Here is a 21919-nt window from a genome sequence, read left to right as displayed (position 1 = left end):
GCCAAGAAAAAGGAAACAACTGCATAAGACCTCACGCCCGCATGAGAAAGCAGAGATAAAAATATATCTCTGATATACGAAGTCTCCCCAACTCTAAGAAACCATCGGGGAGCTATCTATAAGAACAAGCTTCTTCCTAAAATAGCATAGCCTTTAGGACCTATTGCGGCTCTGCTCATGCTGCAGTCTGATTTAGCTCTACCGATTGCAGGATTTCCAAACCCTCAGCAAGGCAAGCAATACTTCTTGGACTAGAAAAGAGACTGTAAAACTTATTAAGTTTTCGACATTTGATAGTTGTTAAACGGAAACATTACTATCGAATAGTCTTTTATACAGCCATCATCCCTTTCGATTTACGTTACCAAACGGAGAAAGGTAAGCAAACGTAAGGAGTTGTATAAATTCCATACTAATATATTTTTCAACAGCTACTACGCAGCAGAGCTCCCATCATTATACCCATAGTGACTACAAGGACTATACTGATACCATTCAATAGACACCAATCGGCCAGAAACTACTAGCCAACCTGATGCGTCACCTGGAGATTGTTGATTCTTTATCCATACCTTGAACGTTCTAATAGACAAAATCATTTTACAGACCTGCTCATAAGTCGTGCAGTTGTATTTAATAAATCCAGATACAAGTGTCCTTTATTGATATTTAACATCTGGAAAGCACTTGGTAAAATGAAACTTGTGCTCAGAATACTAGAAGGATGTCTGCATTTGATAGCACAGAAAGATCAAGTGAAACGATAATAAAGTCTATACTAGAAGGGACCTCGTGAGAGCTTGCAGCTATCCATTGTGTAAAATTTGATACATTTTGACCCTGCCTGATAAACATCTTCCGGCCTATTGTCATAGTCCACTGGGTATAGAGTAGGGTCTCGATGCTTGCCGCGAAATAGCGGCATATGGCAGCTAGATTAGCCAGGCTTCTCTTGTTGAGATACTTGGGGTTCCTCGCTTCTCTTGTTGAGATATTTGGGGCTCCTCCCCCTTGCGATGTTACGTGGCTTTGGCACCAACCCGTGTCTCACGATTTGCATTAGCCTTTGGCCCAAGTACAGACATACTAAAGAAATGAAAGCGTCCTAAGCAAAATCTTAGCAGAGCATCATAAGGCCACAGTTCTAAGACTTTACTCAGAACGCTTCCATCTCTTTGACGTGTCTGTACTTGAGCCAAAGGCTAATGTAAATCGTGAGAAGGCCTAGGGAGCCAGCCTTGCAACTGGTGCTTCCGGCCGGTGCTCCCCGTGCACTTGTCGGCGGTCACTGTCGAGGGTGCTGGGCCCTTCGTGCCGAGTACATTGTTCAATATAGCTGTATTACGGGTAGGTTAGTTTTGATCAATGCTATGCATGCGTTCTTGGAGAATCAAAGGAAAGCTGAAAGCTGCGGTTCGTGGCTCCTCGGGCTGGTCTCAGCTCAAGTTACGTCGAAGTCGACGTTTACCACGCACCTTGGAAGGAAAAGACGGTACTCACGTTCAAGGACTTGTACCTTGATTTGTATCTTCGAATGATACTTTATCGTTCATAAAAAGCTGGTCTGGTGCCGGTGGGGGCAACTGTGACATTTGCTGGTAGAGATTGGATCATCATCATTCCTTGCAGGCATCGTGTTCTAGGACTATTGAAGTTCGTGTGGCTCGATCTATGAGCTCGGATTAGCATTTGAGCTGACTGACGTGATGAGTGTCATTCACTTACCTCGAAATCGCCACTTATGGCCCAGTGTGCTGGAGACGAGGAATAGCTCATGTATATTCCCTTGGGCGCCTCGGCAGGAGATTGCAGCAGAGTCAAAGGACTTGTGTAGGCAGCCACTGTCGTACAAAACGTTAGTATCAGTCCGACTAGAAATTCTTGTTGAGGGAGTGGATTTCACTCGATTGATAGATCGATATCGGTTTCCACGGCGCAACTGTGTGATTTTGTGCTCAACAACTCACCAGTAGGATAGATACGTCGATGATCAGGATGTATTTCTCCTTCGTCTGCGTCCAAAGATATAATATAACGGGCAAGTCGGGAAGAATAGAGGAATGGGTTTTGTGCTGGAGGTAGCAAGTAAGATGGGTGGTGTCTTGATGAAGAATGCAAACGATTAGATCAGGCGAGTTGACGTAGGAAGGAATCAGAATTTCGTCCAACCCCTGTTACAGAAGGGTTAAGTCAGTGGGCGTGTGGGCAGCCCTATTATCCATCCCATCCAAACCACGCATGCCCTGAGTACGTATCTTATCTGCCTGTCTGGGCCTCTACAAATTTCTCCTCTCCCTCTGTTCACTCTATACGTACCTCACCATTGGCTGTTGTTGGCAGTCGTGTTGCACTAAATTCATTATACCCATACCAACTGACACTCTGCTACAAACACGCATCAGGGCACACCGACAGCCACGGAAAACAGCAAACTAACAATTACCTAGGTAAGCAGTCTCATTACCCCCTAGAATGATTTGGCCTGAGTGTCAGGGACAGCTTTACTTTTAAACTCGAATTCTTGGAAAGGGCCTCTCCTGAATGCACGGAGCTTCCTTGGGTCATAACGAAAATAACGGCCTGTCCAGACAGGTACAACTGTGAGTTTTCATCTACACTACAGCAGTCTAAAGACTGCATGTTGTTCCTTTCTCAAAGAGAACTACGACTGAAATGAAGCCTAGTTGCCAACAAATACTTGCCTCGACATCCTCCTTGATAAATCCTACCAAAAACAACAAACCATACTGCCATGTTGACATCTAAAGCAGCAATTTTGCCAGAGTGTTACTATGGACCAGTCGAGACATGTGCACGAAACAGAATTGATTCAGATAGCCTAATCGTGTTCTCTTTCCTATACTATCTGCCATGCCTACACGTGGTTATACTTCGAGTCTTTGATAGGTTATCTATTAGATTCCAATCTATAGTGTAGCTTTTGGAGATCCTGTACCTCCAAGTTGGTTTGCTACTCCAGACCACCGGGACACTTGATTGTTTCTTAATCATGTTTTACCATAATGCAGCCACACAGCATGGCAATACATCAATGCATTTATTCCTACTAGCTGTACTCTTCCCTTGCTAATATGTTTGTTTGCTTGTTTTGTTTCATTCATTTTACAACGAGTTGATGCTTGGTGCCAGTGTAACCAAAACAGCGTCGTGCCAGAATGGTACCTTTGTTTGCTGACGTGTACAAATTAAAAGACATGCCATGTTACACTTGCAGCTCTTGTCTAACCCCATTCCTATGTGACAGATAATAGCCCTTGCATTGCCCAAAAATGCTTATTCTAGAAGCTTGATTCTCGGTGAACGCCGGGCTACAGGGTAACTTGAGTTCAACCAGTTGGAGGCATCACAATCAACATTCAAAGTCAAGTCGTCAGAGGCGTTGAACACTCGAAACCTTGGTAGGTATTCCAGGCCAAAATACCATGCTGTCGTATGGAAAATATGCATTCAGTCTTGATAGGTGCACTAAACCTCGCACTAAGATCCTGCAAAACCCCAACGCTAATGTATTGTTAGAACCTCCAGTACATTCACACTCAGCCTCAGTCCAAACTTGAGCGGGGAAGATATGACTTGACATATGTCAGAATGGAGGTAAATCGACACAATTGGCCTCTCACAGGCAAAATCCCTGCAAGATTACCAAGCCAGGGCAACCTCGGATGATACCTTGCGGGGTTGCAAGGATTCTCTTTACTTTCAACATAAACTAAGCCAACATTGGAAGCTCCCGATCGAGCATGTGTCTACCCCTTGTCGATTATCTCAGGTGAAAACATGGCTGGGAGATGAGATAAATACCCCGAGGTCCATTGGCCAGACCCATCTATTAATCGTTTCCTTACAGGCTCATTATTTTCTCGTCAAACTCTCCCCTCACATCCCCACCGCCATGCGTCCTTTCGCCCTCTCGACAGCCGTCTTTGTGACCGGAACCGTTGCTCAGAATGCCTGGAAAACTTGCTACGATGGACTGTTCATGATCGCTGCACGAGGCACGAATGAGGATAAAGGATCTGGTAGAATTGGAGACATTGCCGAAGCTGTCGCCAAGCGCATCAACGGTTCTCACGTCTACGGACTCGACTATCCAGCGACATTTCAAGAACCGGACTACGAGGAATCCGAGGCTGATGGCGTAAAGAAGCTGAAGGACATTCTCGGCAGCTATTTCTACCAATGCCCAAAAAACAAGGTCGCCGTCTTTGGCTACTCCCAGGTTCGCGGCAGACTTTCATTATGAACGACACGACAATGAGACTGACAGCAGAACAGGGCGGCCAAGTTGCCAGTGATGTCTTCTGCGGCGGAAGTGGTGGAGATTTCCCAACCAACGAACCCGTTACAGTTAAGGATGTCGAAAAGAACGGTGAGTCTTCTCCCTACGCTTCATTCGGCAATATACTGCAGATACTAACTACTCTAGTCATTGCTGTCATCACATTTGGTGACCCAAGCCACGTGGCAAACGTCTCGTACGACGTAGGAAGCAGCATTAACGACGGCGTAAGTCCACTAGCAAGTTTGCTGTGTCATGTTTCCCAACTCTAACGCTGTATACAGGTCTTCCAGCGTAACGACACTAAGCTGTGCGAGGACAAGTACAGCGACATCTTTCACGCCTACTGTGACACAGGCGATGTGTACTGCGACAGGGGTAACGATACGGACATCCATTCGAGCTACTTTAAGAAGTATGGAAAGAAGGTTGAGGATCTTGTCGTAGAGAAGTACGAGAGCGCTATGAGTGAGAGCACGACAACGCCTACCTCTGAGGCGACTGGATCGGCTACTTCTGCCTCATCTGAGGCGACTAGTGTAGATGCTCCAGGCAATGGTGCGTCTGGATTGGTACCTGGTGTTGTTTTGGCCATGGTTCCCCTGGCACTGAGTCTGTCACAGCTATTGTAACAAGGCAAAGAAACCAAGGATGCGTGTCTTTTTGTACGTTGTTCGATCAAGCTCAGCTCTCAGATAGAATCCTAGAAGTATGTCAAACTACGGCTCTCTTGAATGAAGTGGTACACACGCTTGGCATGAAACTAGGATCGAAGGCGGAATCTTCGTCTATCCGGCGGAGTATGGTTACAGTCCGAGTTTAAGGATAAGCAGTAGCTAGGAAAGAAACGAATATGAGATAAGGTTTAAGCACATCTTCTTAGCCTGACATGATATGATTCCAATAGTCCTGTATTGATCCAAAGCATCCCTTCATTCTACCCCCTTGAAATACACGTGATTATCAACATAATCCCTTATTACACCATGTTGATATTTCTCTGAGTCTCATCTCTCTCAGGCAAGAGACAATATGATAGGACGATCAGCATAGCAGAGAAGTTTTGATAGTAAGGACTACCTGAACCGACGACGGTGTGACGGAAGTCGACGCTCAAAGCTGGCGAGGGAACCGTGGGCTCCTGATATATGTAGAAAGGAATCATGAGTAGTTCCATCGAGTCGGCACTTCTTGTCGAAGTTAAGGGAGCTTGGCGTATTTGGCTTTTTTTTTCAGACTTGCGAAGGAGGGAGACGCAATTCGTGTAGAGTTGTTCTAGAAGTGATAGCTGGGTTAGCACATAGACAGAAACGGACTCTTCAGACGAAAATAATGGCTATAGATAATACTAAGCTGTCTCGGTATGTTCAAATCCTGGTGTCATCTTCTGACGTGCCGTTAAGCGATATGAGAGAACACTGTTCTTCCTGGTTGACCTTTGGCATAGAGTGTTGCCCAATAGATTCTTCGTCTTTAGTTTTCTGATAGGGGCGCTCAAAGTCTTGGGCAGTAGAATGCTGTACTTCAATACACCTAAGAGGGATCGTATACAGTTCATGCTGATAGCTAGTGAAGCTATAGTGCCAGATGGCTTGCACCTCGAGCGGTGGATTCCGATACTCAGGGGGCAAGAGCCTTATCTCGTTGTAGAATAAATTAACCGATGTGCCTCTTCCATGTATTTGAATTAGCTAAGCTATTCGATATCCGAGGGGCAGGTGAGCTTGTTCGTAGTGCCGTGTCGTGTATGTGGCTCTAATACTAAGCTTTGGAACGATCAGGGCGTGAAGTCAGAATAGATAGAACTTCCGTCCTGGATCAAGTGCATTCGACTTCGTGTCCTATACTACTCAGACTGTTAGCAGGAATGCAGCTTGTTGTCGGTTTGTGCTATTCGCAATCTGCTTGATGAATTCAGGGGCTCGGTGAATATCATTTTGATAGTTTGTAGGTACAACGAGGGACTAGTGACCGATATTTCAAGTGTTCTATAGGAGTTTTATTTGTTGTTTGCCTTCATGCTTGCTGGTGGATGAGTGACTTACCGGCTGGGTCCCCTGCAAGTCCAAGGGCCACAGGATGTACAGGTCAGCCAGAACATAACAAGACCAAGTTATGCCTACTTATCTCAGCCAGATAGTTGCATTGTCGGGGATTGATCTTGGCGAATGGGTTGTTTAGTCATGCACTTTGTGCAACGGGGCAGAGTACTTCAAATGGAATGCCCGACTGCCTAGGCGCACCAATACCTACAAGGAGCTCTATCACATCTTACAACTAATTTACTGCTGCACTCGTATGTATAGGTGTTAAGCTGTAATACTCCGATAGCCTATCCACTGTATCATAAGTCCACCCACTGAAAGATATGTTTGGCCAAACATCGATAAAGATGCGTGATTATGAAAACAAATAAACAATAAGTACAAGGAAATGCAAATTGCATCGTTTGATATTACAGATGTCTATCCGTTGCCTCTCCAGCACAAGTAAATCAAATGGAACATGCGGGTGACACCTGGCTCAGGGGTACACGTCATTGCCCTACGGTTTGGATTCCCGGGCTATTCTATTAGACCCGTGGAAGAAATTAGAAATGCCTAGAACCCTTCTTTGGTCCTTCAATGCAAAATAAAAACTAGGGCTTGCCACAGCCCTGACTTCTCATAAACCCCCTCCCACAATTTCCCCTTCGTCACAACATCCTTCTCTTACAATCACCTTCTCCCACCAGCTCCAAACCTCCCACATCTCTGTTCCAAACTTACTTGCCTCCGATGTCTACTAGGCATCTGGTAGGTGTCTATGATGCCATGTGCACCTACCACAACCAAGGTAAATCACGACGCCTTTTCTCCTCATCATCGTCATGGCTGACTCTCTAGCTGTTCCAAACACGCCTCCGGCCTTCATGCATACGACTATATCTTCTTTGTTGCGTGATACAATGGCAGTGTCTCCTGGCCTGCTTGACGTCTCACTCACCTGCGTTTTCGTTCAAGCTTAGTAAGTCATTCCTCCTCACTACTTATGCAGGAAATTCACTGACAAGACTGTGCAGTAATATTTGAGCTTACATGGCTCAAAGAAGTCGGGTACCGATGGCCGCAATACATGTATGAAGCCATATTCGCCTGGACTTGGGCTCTGCTGACTCTCTACAGGCTGAAACCCCCAGAGTGGCCATCGGTGCCCAGCCTCTTGCGTTTTCGTTCAAGTTTAGTAAGTCTCTTTCCATTCTCACAGGAAACTACTCAAGCTGACTGAAGCATCCAGTAATATTATGCCTCGGCGAACGCCGATCGCCCTTGGCGCGGGAGAGATAGGGATGACTTGGAGAATCTCCCTTCTCTCCCATCAGTGTTGCTTTGCCATTCGGCTTTGAAATGGTGGCTTAAAGGTAAGAATACTTCCACTGCAGTCAAAGGGACTCGTTCTAACATCTTATCGACAGCCAGAGGGGCACTCTTTCGGGCTCCTCAGTGCCGAACTCCCGTCACTTCGATCGTTCAGGGGATGAGAAGCTGGTTAGTCGGACTGACGCAAAGTCTCTTCATTTAACCTGCTTCTTCTTGTCTGGGCGGTCGAACTGACGGGAGTTTCTGGGGGCACTGAGGACCATGTTCCTCGGTGCCTCGGCTGGGAAGCTGATGCCGGCGGGGTAAAGGATACATGGATGATGAATCAAAGTACCTCTAGTATGGGTTCTTACAGCATATGATAGTTGGAACATGGATACAGTTGAAATTGCTGGAGACTCAAGTCTGTCTAGAGGAATATTTCAAGGCTATAAAGACACAATATCAAATTAAAAACCACAGTCTGCATCTAGCACGCCTTGCATATTAATGATGACAGCTGCGAGGCCAGTCAGCCAGAAGTAATTTATGTGATTCTCGACACTTTCTTTATGGGTTCCATTTGTAGATCTGTGACCTTTTTTTGTTGTCACTCCGATTTTTCGCAGTTAATTCAAGACTCATGTCCGCAAATTCACCTGTTACTTCGTGGGGAATGTTTGTTTTCATACTTGCCAAGCAGTGTAACTAATTGCGTATCCCGGCTGGCTATCTACAGAAGATACCCTTGCATCTGACACCAGCGACTTTCTGTTCAGCCATCAACGGCCATCTTTCTTGAGCGACTACCATACTACGAGCGCTCGCATCATTGATTCTCTCCAGCTTCCCACAAGGTCTTCGGCTCTAGTCAAAATTGGCAGGTTACAATCCCGCTACAGCTTGTTAATATCATAAAGCTCATCTGACACATCTCTTCCAGAATCGACAGGATTTTCGATTTCCAAATATTTTCGAGCTCCTTCACTCAGATCTTGAAATAGCTCTCGAATAATACCTACCAGTCAGCGAGGTACGAGCATATCCTCCGTATCCATACAATGAGGAATTTTCGTCTAAAATCTATGCCAAGTCGGACCATGCAGGATCCAGCTATCCCCCCGCCTTACCGACAACGTAATGGATCGATGCGTCTTCATCACTACTGGAACTCAGGCGCCCTCACTCTAGCTAGGGCCAGTTTTAAAGGCGATTCGCAAGCCGAATATGGTCTCCTTCTTACTCCCTTTATCTACAATTACTATGCCGGAAGAAAGACGAAGAATCGTTGCCCACCCAATAACCAAGTCCGTCGAGGCGCCTTTGGAGATGTTATTAGCTCCTCAGTTCATATTTAGGTACGATGATATTAAGATTAAGAGCGATATTCAGTGTTAACAGGAGTTCTAATTCATCCATCCAGTCATCAGGGTATCAGAAAAGTTGGCCGCCAGAAGCATAAGAGACGAAATTAGTAGGTCGGCTTATGCTTCTTAGATTACAGTTCTCAGGCTGATTATTTATATACCCTCAGACTTATGAGGTCAACATTTCTGCTACCCACTAGCCAGCCTACGAAAATCAGAATTTCTCAGCTTTGTAACAATGGTACTACAGATGAGTTGAACCATAGAACACGATACCACTCACAAGTTATCCTAGCTCATGTTATGGCATAGCACGTAACAACAAAATCTCTACAACTACAAGATTGTGATTTCTGCCTTCTTTCTATTGTAAACAACAGGTCATCTGGAGCGGCAAAAGGGGCTTGGTGTTCTGGGCATGCTGGAGGCGGATCACAAGCACCTACACAATGTTGTATGGTAAGACGCAATGATCATAGAGGCCTCCGCATACTAATTACACTATATAGAAAGTAATTTGTCGTCTTTTAAATGGGTGATTGGCGGAAGAAGCGATTCTCATGCTTTGCCATGTGGCCCTGTCATACCAGAGTGCGACATGCTGTGCCTTACCCCAATCTAGGAGAGGAAATCACCGGTTGGATGTTGGGTAAGTACCAGCAGTAATCTGTGCTGCATAGCCTCAGTCCGATCCAACCCAACAGTTGCGGAAGACCGTCCCGTCCAAACCATACCAAGACACTCGCTAACAACCTTCTTGGCATCCTGTGCATTAGTATATAAACTCGCTATTGGTACTGCGTTCTTGCAACATTCTGGCAGGCACTCCAAAGAAAACAACTGGTATCGCCTCGTTCAAGATGCCAACTGCCACGGAATTCTTTGGAATCACCATCACCAATTTTGGCCGTCTTACCACGACTTACACTCATCCACCCTCGTGTACCACAGCGACAACTGATCACCTCCTCTATGCCATTGAGAACGTCACAGGCCCCTACCATGGCTCCCCAAGCTGTGAGCAGGACTCAGTAGGAGACTGTATACCCGACGGCTCCTCCTATGATCTTCTGGTTAGCAAGGGTGTCAGTCCGTGGGAATTGGGCTCGTAACTACCATTCTCCCGGCATATACTGCCCCAAAGACTGGACTACTGCCGCTATACTCGCACATGGCGACAAAACAAGCGCTCAGGTGAGGAGTGGCGCCTTCACTAATACTTGACGCCTAGCAGCACAGGCTCTAGTCCACAGATCCTTCAACCAGACGAAATTTGGCTCTCTCTGTTGGAACCAGCCGAGACACTCGCTTTTTGTTGTCCAAGGTATTGTTCTCCATGTCATTTCCTTTCTTCACCGTACTGATGTTGGTCTTGCAGCGGGTGGGATGGCATTGAATTGGGAGTTTGCGCAACTTCCATTGAACATTTCACTTCATACAACCACAGTGGAATCTGTGTCCGAGAATAGACCCTCCCCGACATGAGGTTGCCACGGTCCACACAGTGGAAGGAGAGCCCGTATCAGGCAGCGCTGGAGTTCTCTCTGCAGCCCTTGGATGGGTACATGGTCCGATGAGCTGGTAACGATGACAGACTTTCTATTCGACCCTGACTTGGTGTCATCGTTGATTGTCGTCAGGACACTCCCCGCTGCTCCGTTAGTCTACAAATCCTCAGACTTTGAAGTTGCTGAGACTAGCACCGGAGACGATGGAGATAAAAGGGAGTCCGATGATGATGATGATGATGGCAAAGACGACAAAAAAAAAGTTGATGGGAATGGTAGCGGAGCCCTGCTGTGTCGTTAGCCCATGGATTTGCGCCTACTATTGCTATTCTAGCTGGATTGCTCACTGGAGCTGGGTTTTTGGTGCCTTGGTAGGCTGGGCGGTTCTCGTGGGACTTTTGTCCTTGAATCTTTGACTAGATATCAGTAGCCTTTGGGAGAGCTGCAAAACTATACCAAGCTGGATTGCACTCGATTATGGTGACAATTCGGCCTAGGATAGGTCAGGTTGCTGTTCTGTGCTATGCTGTTCTGGGATTCTTGATCGGTCGCTGTACTAATACATATGTCAGTCTTCATTACAGTTACGAATACTTGAACTTATGTTCAGATGTGTTAGAGTGACTTGTTGCGGATAGACAGCCAATGGCAGTCGAAAAGTTGGGGTGCTTGCATGTAATAGCTGGCAGTGTTGTAGCCTGGGTCCACGATTCCGACCCTCAGAGATCAAAATAATAAACGCGTTCTCATTCAAGTTTTTGTTTCTTGTTGATTTGCAGTTTGTCGACAGTCGGTACCTCGAAAAATCTCAGTAGCTACTCCATGGGTGATTCCACTGACGGCTTAAGTGAGCGAGATGGCAACGTCACACTGACTTTGCTTCATGGTCACTGAGAGCGCTGCATGTTGACTACCTTCACGGTAGTAGCTCGGCAGCGAACCGCAATTTTGCTCGAGCATCATCATGAACGGGGAAAGGGAGAGCAGAATCGGGAATATACCAGCCCCGTGAAGAACTACATAGCGCTATCAATACTTGTCAAACAAATCCTACTCCTTTTAGACCCTCGTTCTCTTGTGTTCAGTGCCTCCATCGCGGACCTGTCCTTTCTCGACTCAGTTTGCCGTGCTCCTTCCCATGCAGTCGGCCAAAATGTTTTCGTCATTCCCCCCATGAGTGACCCCCCAACAGATTTGCCCATGCCTTCCCAAAAGTCAAAGATATCCCAGTTATTCGTCATGTCACATTTTGTAGCAGTAAATTCTCTAAAGACATATCTAGAAGACAGCTTTAAACGATTGCCGCGGACAGATACTGGAAGTAAATAAATCATCACTTACCATGATAAACTCTCCGATCGCTAGCCACTTTCCCTTACTTGTGAGATTAAGACTGCCAATCGTATTTTGTTGGGTTCAGACCGTCCATATTCAGGGCCGTGATGGGAAGGAGCCAGCCTTGGTGCTTCCACTTGGACACGACGCACGCCGCTCACCCACGCTCCTTCCCTCTCTGTGTTCATGATGGACCATAAAATCCTTTCGTCCCCTCCGCCCGTCCAGACTTTCTTTTCTCCTTCTTCATCCTCATCAGCCATCACCTCACTTCATGTTCATCACCTTCTTGTCTCTCCTTTGATCAAGTGTTCTTCCACCCCTCAGCGACTTGTCGTTTCTGCACCAGCGTCTTCCTGTCTGTCACATCCATGTATCTGCTTTCCGTCAGCGTCTTTACCCTTTCCAGCGTCTTTGCCTTCTTCAGCGTTTTCCTGTTCATTCCTGTCACCGTCACTTCATGTTTGCTTTCTCTCTACACAGCCCTCTGCCCTCCATGCGTTCTCATGTCTTTGCCCATCTTGTACCCCGGAGACTCAGATTTGTTGACCTTTTGGTCGATGATCATCACCGTCTCACAAGCCCTAAGAATGCGAACAGCCCATTCAATGGCTGCTTCGTACCCAAAGGGGCGAGAGCAACTCAGGTGTCCGATGCTAAGAGATACGCTCATAAAACTTCTCCAGCGTCATAGATGTGACTGGCGGGGTGCTGTGTGGGGAGCACCCCCTTATGCCTTTCACATAGTGATATTGCCCAGCGTCACTCCGGCTTTCGCCAGAGCTGATACATTTTCCCCCAGTGAACCCTCTGAGAAATCCACTTGTTGACGTGAACTTCCAATTTTTGTGCCACTTGAAGGCTCAGTAAATTCCAAAGAATGTCCAACTTTGTGCTGTGAAACAACTGTCGACTGCATCATTGCCTGTGACATGCCCCCTCGTGCCAATGTGATATATCCATTGACGTCCCTCGTGAATCTGTTGCGTGAGGTCCCAGTGAGTGCCGTGTCCTGGCAATAGAGGTTGGAGTGACTTGCCTTGCCCAATCTACCAGAATAAACCCAAAATTGTAGTTGACACAGGTAGGGTCAATAACCCAGCTGCCACAAGATTCTGTTGGATAACATCCAACGCTTTTTCTCACTTCCAATTCACCTTGTTTTTACCCTCGAGGGAGAGATGGAGAAGCAGAAAGTTGGGTGGGAGAAAGGCCTTTATATTTATCGGCCAGTGGGTCCAAAGCTTGCCACTGCACGACGGCTGCAAGATGGAACTTAATATTTTACAGTTCGAATTCACAAAGTGAGCGCTAGTATACCTTTTATCAACAGAGAAGTAGAATGCCATTCCTTAGTCTTGAGTGTTTGGCGTGCCCCGATGCAGCCGACGACGTCGCGCATTGTTCATTACAGTACTCGCCAAAAATGAAGCTGTCTCCAGCTTCGATGATAGAATCAGGAACACCAAGACCAATGACATTTATTAAGCAGTTGTCAGCGATAAGATCTTTATTTGCTCATAGTAAATAGTGCTCGCTTTGGATACTTTATCATTAAAGTCTACCAGAAGACTCTGGGGCCTTTTACCTTGAAATTCTGAACCTTCTTTCATTTACTCTCAACTGCCAATCCCTCCCTCGAAACACAAATCAATGTCTTCACAAATTTAGATCGTGGATTGCTAGCATCGTTGCGTAAGGAGACGCCAGTAGCACAGCAGTGACAATACTTCTTTGAAGGACAGTTAAGTAGAAGCCATCACGGCAATTTCCACTATGTTCTGGTATACCTGGAATGCCTCTCAACATCCGGCTCTTGGTGTGGCTCGTTGCCTCAATTTTCTCGTCACCGTCATGTGCGTCTTGATCCTACACATTGAGGAGTTTCCCTGGTACACTCAACCCAACGGTAACCTAAACTTCCAAGCTTTATGGACTCTTGGGGGATGGGATGATGCGAATAGGTGCTCTTATCCGCCGATAGGAGCTAGTATACCAATGCTGACCCAGGCTGCTGTGGAGGACTCAGTCAGAGTCACGTTGAGGGAAGCATTACTCGATGTCAATAACAAGGGAATCGAGCTAGCCCTGGCAGCAGTATGCAGGCCGCACCTCATGTTACTCAAACCGCCGCATATAATCATAAAGCAAGGATGTCCCAATCGCAAATGACGGACAGTCTATTTGATGTTAGTCAACACCGGTGGCAGTGTGAATATTTCTTTTGCGGCTTCAACAAGCTTGCTGGGCCTCAGAGTATCAGAATCGGCCGCTGGAAGTATAACAGACGAAACAATTCGGCCAGACTTTCAGATTGTTTATTCTTGTACCCCAAGATTTAAGAAGCCAGCATTTCTGTTATACCAGGCCGCCTCGATCGGGGTCTAAAGCTTGACAAAACCCTGGTGCTTACTTAGCACACCTGTAATTACTAAAAGGCCATCCCTCCTACTCGTTGGTCCTGTACAGCCACACCTTGTGAACTTCATGGTCATGAACTAGACAGGTACGGTAGTTGACGTTGAGAGACATTACTGCAGTCTACGACAATGAATATATGACTGTGTATTCTACGTTGACTTCTAACCTACCTTTCTAGTGTTGTAAGATATAGCGAGCAAAAGGAAAGAGAAAGGAAACCGAAAAAAAAAATTGCTTCGTAGCAGCTACTGGTTTCGATCCAGTGACCTCCGGGTTATGAGCCCGGCTTGGATGAGTTAGTACTCTGGTATTGAGTTGCAGGTGGATTAAAGACATACCGCGCTTCCACTGCGCCAAGCTGCTTTTCTTGAGCTGTTGAATTTTTTTACGCAAATTTCAGATAAATCCCTCAAAAGGTGAAACCTGTAGAAACTTGAGACATGTCTGTGCTAGACAATTAAAATCCAACTCATGGATGGGAAAAGAACCAGTATTGACTTACAAATACTTGTCTCAAATACAGAGGAATTGGGGAATTTCATTTTTTTTAGGTCTGTTCTTTTTTCATCTGTCAATAAGTGATGGTTTGTAGTATTGCTTAGAAACATTTATTGTAGAATGTAGGAGGTCACCAACGTCTATAAAGAATCTGTCAAGAATAATGAATTTCCAAAGCTTGCGTGCCTCTCCAATAACGTCAGATTATATGGGAATTTCTGGCGTCTCTTTATGATGTCTGTGGCCTAGCCTTTTCTTTGGGCTAGGCATAAGCTTTTCCTTTTTAGCCTTGGGCTTTTTAGGACGACCTTTAGTTGTACGGCAGGCAGGCCATACCCATATTGCACAGTTCAGCCAGTATCGGTGAAGCTTCAGATGACAGTACTGTAGGCTGAACAGGTGGGAAACCATAGCTATCAGTAACTGATGACTTGTCTGTGGTGCCTATCATTATCGATAGATAGTCCGGTGGGTCGTTTGGTGCAAAGTACCGATTGAACCTTGAGAAGAAGGGCAAGGCCTGCTACTGCTTTTAATGATGGAAGAGACTTTGAAAGCAAAGGCGAAGCCTACCATTGTTGTGAGTAAATGTGTGGACAAGGCGGTGAAAGCAAAGGCGAGCCTTAGGCGGTCGTTTGCTTTTGCAGATGATGCGCTGCTGCGTCAAAGTATCGACGGCTTCCTTCAGTTTTGTCCCGGTCCCGGTCCGCCCCTCCGTTGCTGCTGCCGTTGTGGATAGAAGTGGTGTAAACGATAGCTTGAGAGTGAAAGCGAATAATCTGCTATACTGATCAGCAAATGAAAGCTTGAAAGGTATTGTTTAGCCTACTGCCGGATATGTGACCACAGATACAAATCACTTTGGTTGATACCACAGTTCATATCGGAGAATAAACTGCAATTGTATAATTGCAAATACCATAGCCCTTGCTGACCGCCACTGTTGTAGATGGAGATGTTGGAAGAGCCCATGAAAGCAAAGGCGAGCCTGCTCCCGTCACTGTTGAAGGCAGAAATGTGAGGAAGCCCTTGAAAGCAAAGGCGAGCCTGAGTCTCTTGAGGGAATGGACTTAAGAGACACTCTAAAAGATACCGCAGAGCTGACTGCTATTGTAGTATGGATGGTACAAAGTACATTCGAGGCGGTGGTAACCCTTGAAGGTGGAGACACAGTCTATAGTAGTTAGTAAGTGATCGTTGTTTGTGAGAAGATATCATCTTACCATTTGTCTTGGGGGAAACGTTTGAATGGTTCTCAAATGGTTTGGTAGGACATTCGTTTCGTTTATTGTGTCAGCTCCCGGAGGAGCATTGAAAGCAAAGGCGAGCCCCAAAAAACCAAAAAGAAGGCAGGCTCACAAAAACAAGAAGAAGGCGGGCGTCCAAAAAAAATCGTCTAGGGAGACGAAAGCAAAATCTTTCGGCCTCGGAGGCCGCGACGCCTCTTTCGAGGAGGCGAGGGAGGAGGAGGGGGGGAGCGCGAGGGGGGAGCGGCGGCGGCATTCTGCAGGCAGAGAGGTCCTCCTTTTCACCGGGGAAGGCATGGCGGCGGCAATGGTGATGGTAGGATCAAAAATAAAAGACGACACGAATTGTGGGAGACATGGTAGGCAATAGACTTAAGCTGTCTAAAGGGAAGGAGCAGGTCTGGGGGGAAGGAGCAGGATGTAATTGTTCAACTGGGAAGGCACCATGCTTGGTACGGACTGGAAACCAAGATGGGAAAGAGTCATGACTGACATTCTGTAAACGGCGATAGAGTCCCTAAATAATTCATAAACACTCTGTATGAATTGATCGTCTTTGTGAGATATATCAAGATACTAGAAGAGGAGTAATATTGATGGTAGATTGATAGTACATTGTCTCCGCATGAAGAACCATATCATACTGCACAGTAGTAACCTCAACAGCCTTCACAACACACTTACTAGATTAGTACCTAAGCACGTATCTAATAGGCATGAAGGCATGTATGTTCTTGCCGCTCCCCTTTTTCGTCTGTCATCATTGTGCGTTTCTCTTAACACCATAACCCATAGTCTATAAGAACTTCCGGCGTAGTAGCATGTGGGTGCTGTTGTTACTTTTGCTCAAACAGACAAGTCGTATAGATGAACTACCAAAGTGCAAGACGAGCAAGTTCTGTGCCTTCACACTGATCTATCCAACTTTCTCTCACGAACAGCTTGCATATACAGGCCAATGTTGTCCATGAAACGAGCGACTTCGAATTCGAGCCGAAATTCTCTCTTTTAAATCTCCAGAGTTATTTCTTATCCCTGTCTGTATATTTACTGGGCAATTGTTTATCCAAAGTTCTATTTATGTAAGAAACATACTTTCCGAGTAAGCTCATGGTGATTCTTTGATACGCATGAAGCTACTAACGCTATAGACCAGGTACGTTGATAGACATGATTGGACTCGAGTTCCCAGCCCCAGATACAGGCTAGCCATGGAATGTAGCAACATGCAATCCTTCCGCTCAGCCTCCTTGCGGCTCAAACGGCATCTTAGATCCTTGCAATTTTGACAAGTTCAAAAGCGGATCAATTCCCCAGAAATTGCTGGCCTGGCAGATAATTCCCCGCACTTCACTCGTATCGATCAGCATCTCAAAAACTTCAACCGCGCCGATGTATCAAATACAGTCACCATGTCGCGTTGAAGATGGGAAATATATCGCGCAAAGCAAAGTTGCTGCATTTTGGGATGAGTCTTGGTGGAGGTTATCGTGGACAGGTCGAGCGAAGGAATACATGGTTCGAGGCATTACAGACCGAAGCCCAAAGAACCTTCTTACCGACAGAGACGTACGGAGACATCAGAAAGCGGTTCACAGCGAGACAGGAGACATCGTAGGGTATGCGCGATGGATCATGCCAGAGTCGCACAAAGATTCTTGGCTCATCGCCCAAACACCAGACGTGAGCGCTGAGCAGAAAGAGATGTTCACAAAGCGTCATGCAGAGACAGAGTGGGATCCATGCACGGATAATGACGAGTTGGACGATCATATAGATGGATGGAGGGAGAAATACAAACACGCTGATTGCATGGGTGAGTACAGAAGAATACACTGTTTACAAAGACTTATGGTTAAGCAGAACTACATTACGTCGCTGTTCGTCCGGAGCACCAGAAAAAAGGACTTGCAAGTATGCTTGTTAGATCTGGTCTTGCGGTTGCCGACCAGTTGGGTATTGATGTCCTAGTGGTGGCCACTGGTCGCCGTGGCCAAGGACTCTATTCGAAACATGGATTTGAGATTCTGGACGAGAACAGCCAGAGCATGAGTAAATTTGGAGTCGATGAGCTGTATGAAACTTTCGTCATGATGCGTCCAGCTCAGAAATGATGGGAAGTTTTGTATATTTCGATACATTGCCTTAGCAAAGTCACCTACAGGTAATCAATAAACAAATTAGTATTGACTAATGAAATATTGTATAGAACTATTAATATTTACAGTGCTCGTGATGCACCTCGTTCAATAGAATCTATCTTGGTCGCAGCTCTGGCTCTTTCCTACCTGTTTGATTTTTGGTCACCATACCAGCATTCTATCTTTCCAGAAAAACAAGTCCAAACTGCCCCCGCGCTCTCAGTTCCCAGGCCTGTTCCTTCCACTCCCAAAGAGGGAGATTCCCGGATAGAAGTGGTTATTAGATGGTGAGATCGAACAGCTCAGGCAGCCCTTTCCCAGCAAAGGGGGGTCGGTGAGGCGTGAGAGGAATAGTGCGTTTTCTAGAGAAATATGGTATGCGGCCGCTCACTATTCATCCGTCAACCGCCTCTGTCAGCGCCACTATTACTACTGCTAACATGGAATATATGCCTCCCAAGAACTGCCTCCAAGCCTAAACCATCTCTCGATTGCGCCCTTGACCGCCAAAGTTCACCCTCCCCCTATTATCACGACATTGCAGTAGCTTTAGCAGCCCCGACAGCGTGCAATTTATCCTGAAGAAGCCACTACGCGCAAGTGAAGAACAATAGAAATAATTACAAGAGCTCTTACAGTATCAACAATGGAGAGAAGGGATGCGCTGAGTACATGAGATCCTGGATCTTCAAATATCCGAAAACCTCCCCAGAAGAAGCGCCGCAGCCTCTCTTTCTCCGCCTACCATCACCATCGCGCCTCCATGCCTGCCTGTCTGCCCTTTTTGGGCCACCTGAAATCCCTCTTGGCAAAGTTCTCGGCCACCTCGAGGACAGGACATCGAGGAGCGGAGGTATCATACGACGATATTAAGAAAGTGTTCGAGGGCTTCCCTGGCGACGAGGAGCTTGTGACCAATGAGATAAGTGGCCCATATTGTCCTTGCCGATGCTACCGATGCTGCCATCGCCCTCCCGCCTCCCACTATACCTCCTCGGAAGAGGCATCACGACCGAAATATTCTTCTTTCCTTTACGCGAGTTTTTGGATACTCACTGTCTTTCCCTTCCGTTTTTTCAGTTAGGCTCACTTTACTTTCAATGCTCACTGACCTCAGGGTATCAGAGAAACTGACCGCTGGAAGCAAAGCATAAGAGACGAAATTAGCAGGCCACTTAATGCTCTTTAGACTATAGTTCTTCGACTACTTATTTTTATACTCTAAGACTTAGGAGGCCATTTTGTTTTGTTCGATATTAACTTGGCAATCATCAACGCCCCTATCACAACAACAACAACAACATTCTTATTCAGCCTATATCTAGTCAGAAGGAGGCTCCACCTCTACTCTCAGGGTCTCGGTCCGATCAGAAACATGAAGCAAACCCTTTTTCCCGATCCAAACGCGAGCGGTATCGACATTGGAATGGACTGGTCACTTTTACACCCACACAGCGTCAACATGCTGCAGATGCTAATTCCATACGTCACATAAGAAATATTTCTAAGCCATCACCCGGTACAGTCATATGTGATCAGGTACACAGACAGAACTAGCCTTTATCAACAAATCTTCATTCTATAGACTTATCGGGCGCACAATCCTCCGCAACTTAAGCCAAACTTTACTATCTACAGCTCGGCGGACTTTCACAACTTAGACTTTATTTTCTTTGCAGCGTTCTCCATCTCACTGCTGAATCGATAAATGATGTTATCAAAACTGCTTTCTGGGAAGACGTAAAGCCATCTCAATTCATCATCGCCGCAAAATACCCCATGTTCTGCATCTCCAGGTATCCAAAGAAGGTTACCCTCCGAGACAGAGTGTCGTACTCCATCAACTTCTATTTCCCCTGTGCCTGAAAGAATGTAGTATATCTCAGCCTGTGTGTGTCGATGAAGTGCCAAAGCGCCGTTGGGAGGACATGTCGCGATACCACTGGTAAAAGAATTGCTGATGGTTCCTGGTTCAGACAGGAGTGTATGCCAGGTTGCATTTCCTCGTTCTTTGTCTATGAATGAGGACGGAGTGTCCTTTGACAAGGAAGTGGTATCAATGATTAGCGGCTTTCGTGGCGTTGGCATGTTGAGCGTGATATGATTGGGCTTTGGTGGGAGAAATATAATCATGAAACTACGAACTTGAAAACGAATAGAACCAAGGTATATAATGAGTGATAGGACTCAAGAGGACGTCAAGATTTTATACTTCTACTCTAAAGTTAGGAAGCTACGCTAGAGAGCATTTACTCCTTAATACTCGTCATTCATTGGGAAGAAAGTAGAAATTCTATACGACCCTAGCAACGAAATTGACAAAAGATGACGATAGTCTGTCTTAGTCTCTTGATAACAAATAGATGCACTATGCAGTTGAGGGGTTGGCCCAATAAGCATCAACCAAGTTGGGGTATTTCGTAGTGATAGACATAGTAGACTAAACTCAGAACTGGTATGAGATAGCAATTCTTGCATTTACCCTTGATAAAAAGTGGCCATTGATAATTCAGCTCAAGAGAGTCTTGTTGGCTTGTTCATGGTTTTTTTTTTAAATCCATGCTATATTTATTGAGATATCTTGTTTAGTAAGTAGCCCGGGCAATTTCCACAGTTTTACTGGCATGGCTGGTTCTGTTGCATGGCTAGTGTAATTTCTGAATCCTTCCCAGAAATAATACAAATTAAGACCGCTCCTTCCACAACAAGCCCAATCCCGGGTGACGCAATTGGTTAGCGTGTCAGACTTTTACAACTACTCTTGTAGATAAGTAAATCTGAAAGTTGCGGGTTCAAGTCCCGCCTCGGGAGATTCTTTTCATTTTTTTGCAAATTTTCCCGTGATCTCCGTGTCGAATGGAGTCGATTGATATATTTTTTGCTCATAGTTCTGCTGTTTCTGTAGCGCAATGGGTGGTGGTAGAATGTGCTAAACATATTAGAGGGCCCACTACTGTTGCACTCACTACGTTTGTCACTTCGCTTTTCGGTCAAGACTCTTAAAAACCTCGGATTACAGAGATAGTAAATAAAATCAAACATGATTTTGCAATCTCGAGCTAGGGCAATGGAGAAAGGACCGTCTGGATTGATTCATCGAAGCGAGATGAATAGCGGCTTTGGAGAACTGGACCGTGTCGGCCGGATGTGGGTCGGTTGTTATGCCGGGACCCCGACCGAGCGCAACAGCATTGGACCGAAAGCGAAGCAGCCCGGGGCAATGGCTGTGACTCCGGCCAAACTTTATAATGATAACGTGATACTTAGCACAGCAGCGAGAAATGACTTTGAAGCCATGTATCAGTTACATCTTGCGATTTGTCACTCTTCGGAGCTAACTGCTCTGCCTGTTACTTTGTGAGACTCAGATACGTTGTTTGTATTACATGCCATCGCTTATATCAACATCACCACTCTTCTGATACTGTAGATGCCCAGCTTCCTGGTGGTAGGCCACACTCATATAGCAACATACCCATTTCTTCATCTCTTGTATTTGTGTATTGGGATCTTTACAATGAGCTATCCGTTGATGGGTATCATATAGACGCACAATTACAAAAGAAATCCTTTATAGGAAAACTTACTAACATTCGGCAGAGTTGTAGAGCTCGTATTAGATCATCTCCTTGTCATTCTCCGGAAATCACATAACATTTGTTTCCTTTCCCCTACTGTTTACAGAGTGCTCCTGTAGTCATTAGGTACTTCGTATGACCCCAAACACGACAGCTGCCGCAAGTTTGCGCTGATAGGCATCACCG

The 21919-nt window shown here is 45.9% G+C and overlaps 4 protein-coding genes across 4 annotated transcripts; all 4 read left to right on the top strand.

Moving 5' to 3' along the window:
- Positions 1–3913: 3913 nt before the first annotated feature.
- FSST1_007561 (cutinase-domain-containing protein) lies at positions 3914–4932 on the top strand (the record flags this gene model as incomplete). Its single annotated transcript, XM_083224357.1, has 4 exons — positions 3914–4240; positions 4297–4390; positions 4448–4527; positions 4585–4932. 4 exons carry the CDS (start codon positions 3914–3916, stop codon positions 4930–4932), a joined length of 849 nt encoding a protein of 282 aa, XP_083083522.1.
- Positions 4933–9865: 4933 nt separating this feature from the next.
- FSST1_007560 (uncharacterized protein) lies at positions 9866–10474 on the top strand (the record flags this gene model as incomplete). The annotated part of the gene is made up of 3 exons (XM_083224356.1): positions 9866–10113; positions 10237–10329; positions 10384–10474. The coding sequence occupies 3 exons, from the start codon at positions 9866–9868 to the stop codon at positions 10472–10474; spliced, it is 432 nt and encodes a 143-aa protein (XP_083083521.1).
- Positions 10475–10592: 118 nt separating this feature from the next.
- Positions 10593–10888, top strand: FSST1_007559 (uncharacterized protein; the record flags this gene model as incomplete). Its single annotated transcript, XM_083224355.1, has 2 exons — positions 10593–10788; positions 10848–10888. 2 exons carry the CDS (start codon positions 10593–10595, stop codon positions 10886–10888), a joined length of 237 nt encoding a protein of 78 aa, XP_083083520.1.
- Positions 10889–17406: 6518 nt separating this feature from the next.
- On the top strand, positions 17407–18128 carry FSST1_007558 (acyl-CoA N-acyltransferase; the record flags this gene model as incomplete). The annotated part of the gene is made up of 2 exons (XM_083224354.1): positions 17407–17830; positions 17878–18128. 2 exons carry the CDS (start codon positions 17407–17409, stop codon positions 18126–18128), a joined length of 675 nt encoding a protein of 224 aa, XP_083083519.1.
- Positions 18129–21919: the final 3791 nt, after the last annotated feature.

The sequence above is a fragment of the Fusarium sambucinum genome, chromosome II (genome assembly GCF_050947815.1).
Source record: "Fusarium sambucinum isolate potato_lamoka chromosome II, whole genome shotgun sequence".
Taxonomy (NCBI): domain Eukaryota; kingdom Fungi; phylum Ascomycota; class Sordariomycetes; order Hypocreales; family Nectriaceae; genus Fusarium; species Fusarium sambucinum.
Note: the sequence above shows the minus strand (reverse complement) of the source record. Positions and strands in the feature narration are given on the sequence as shown.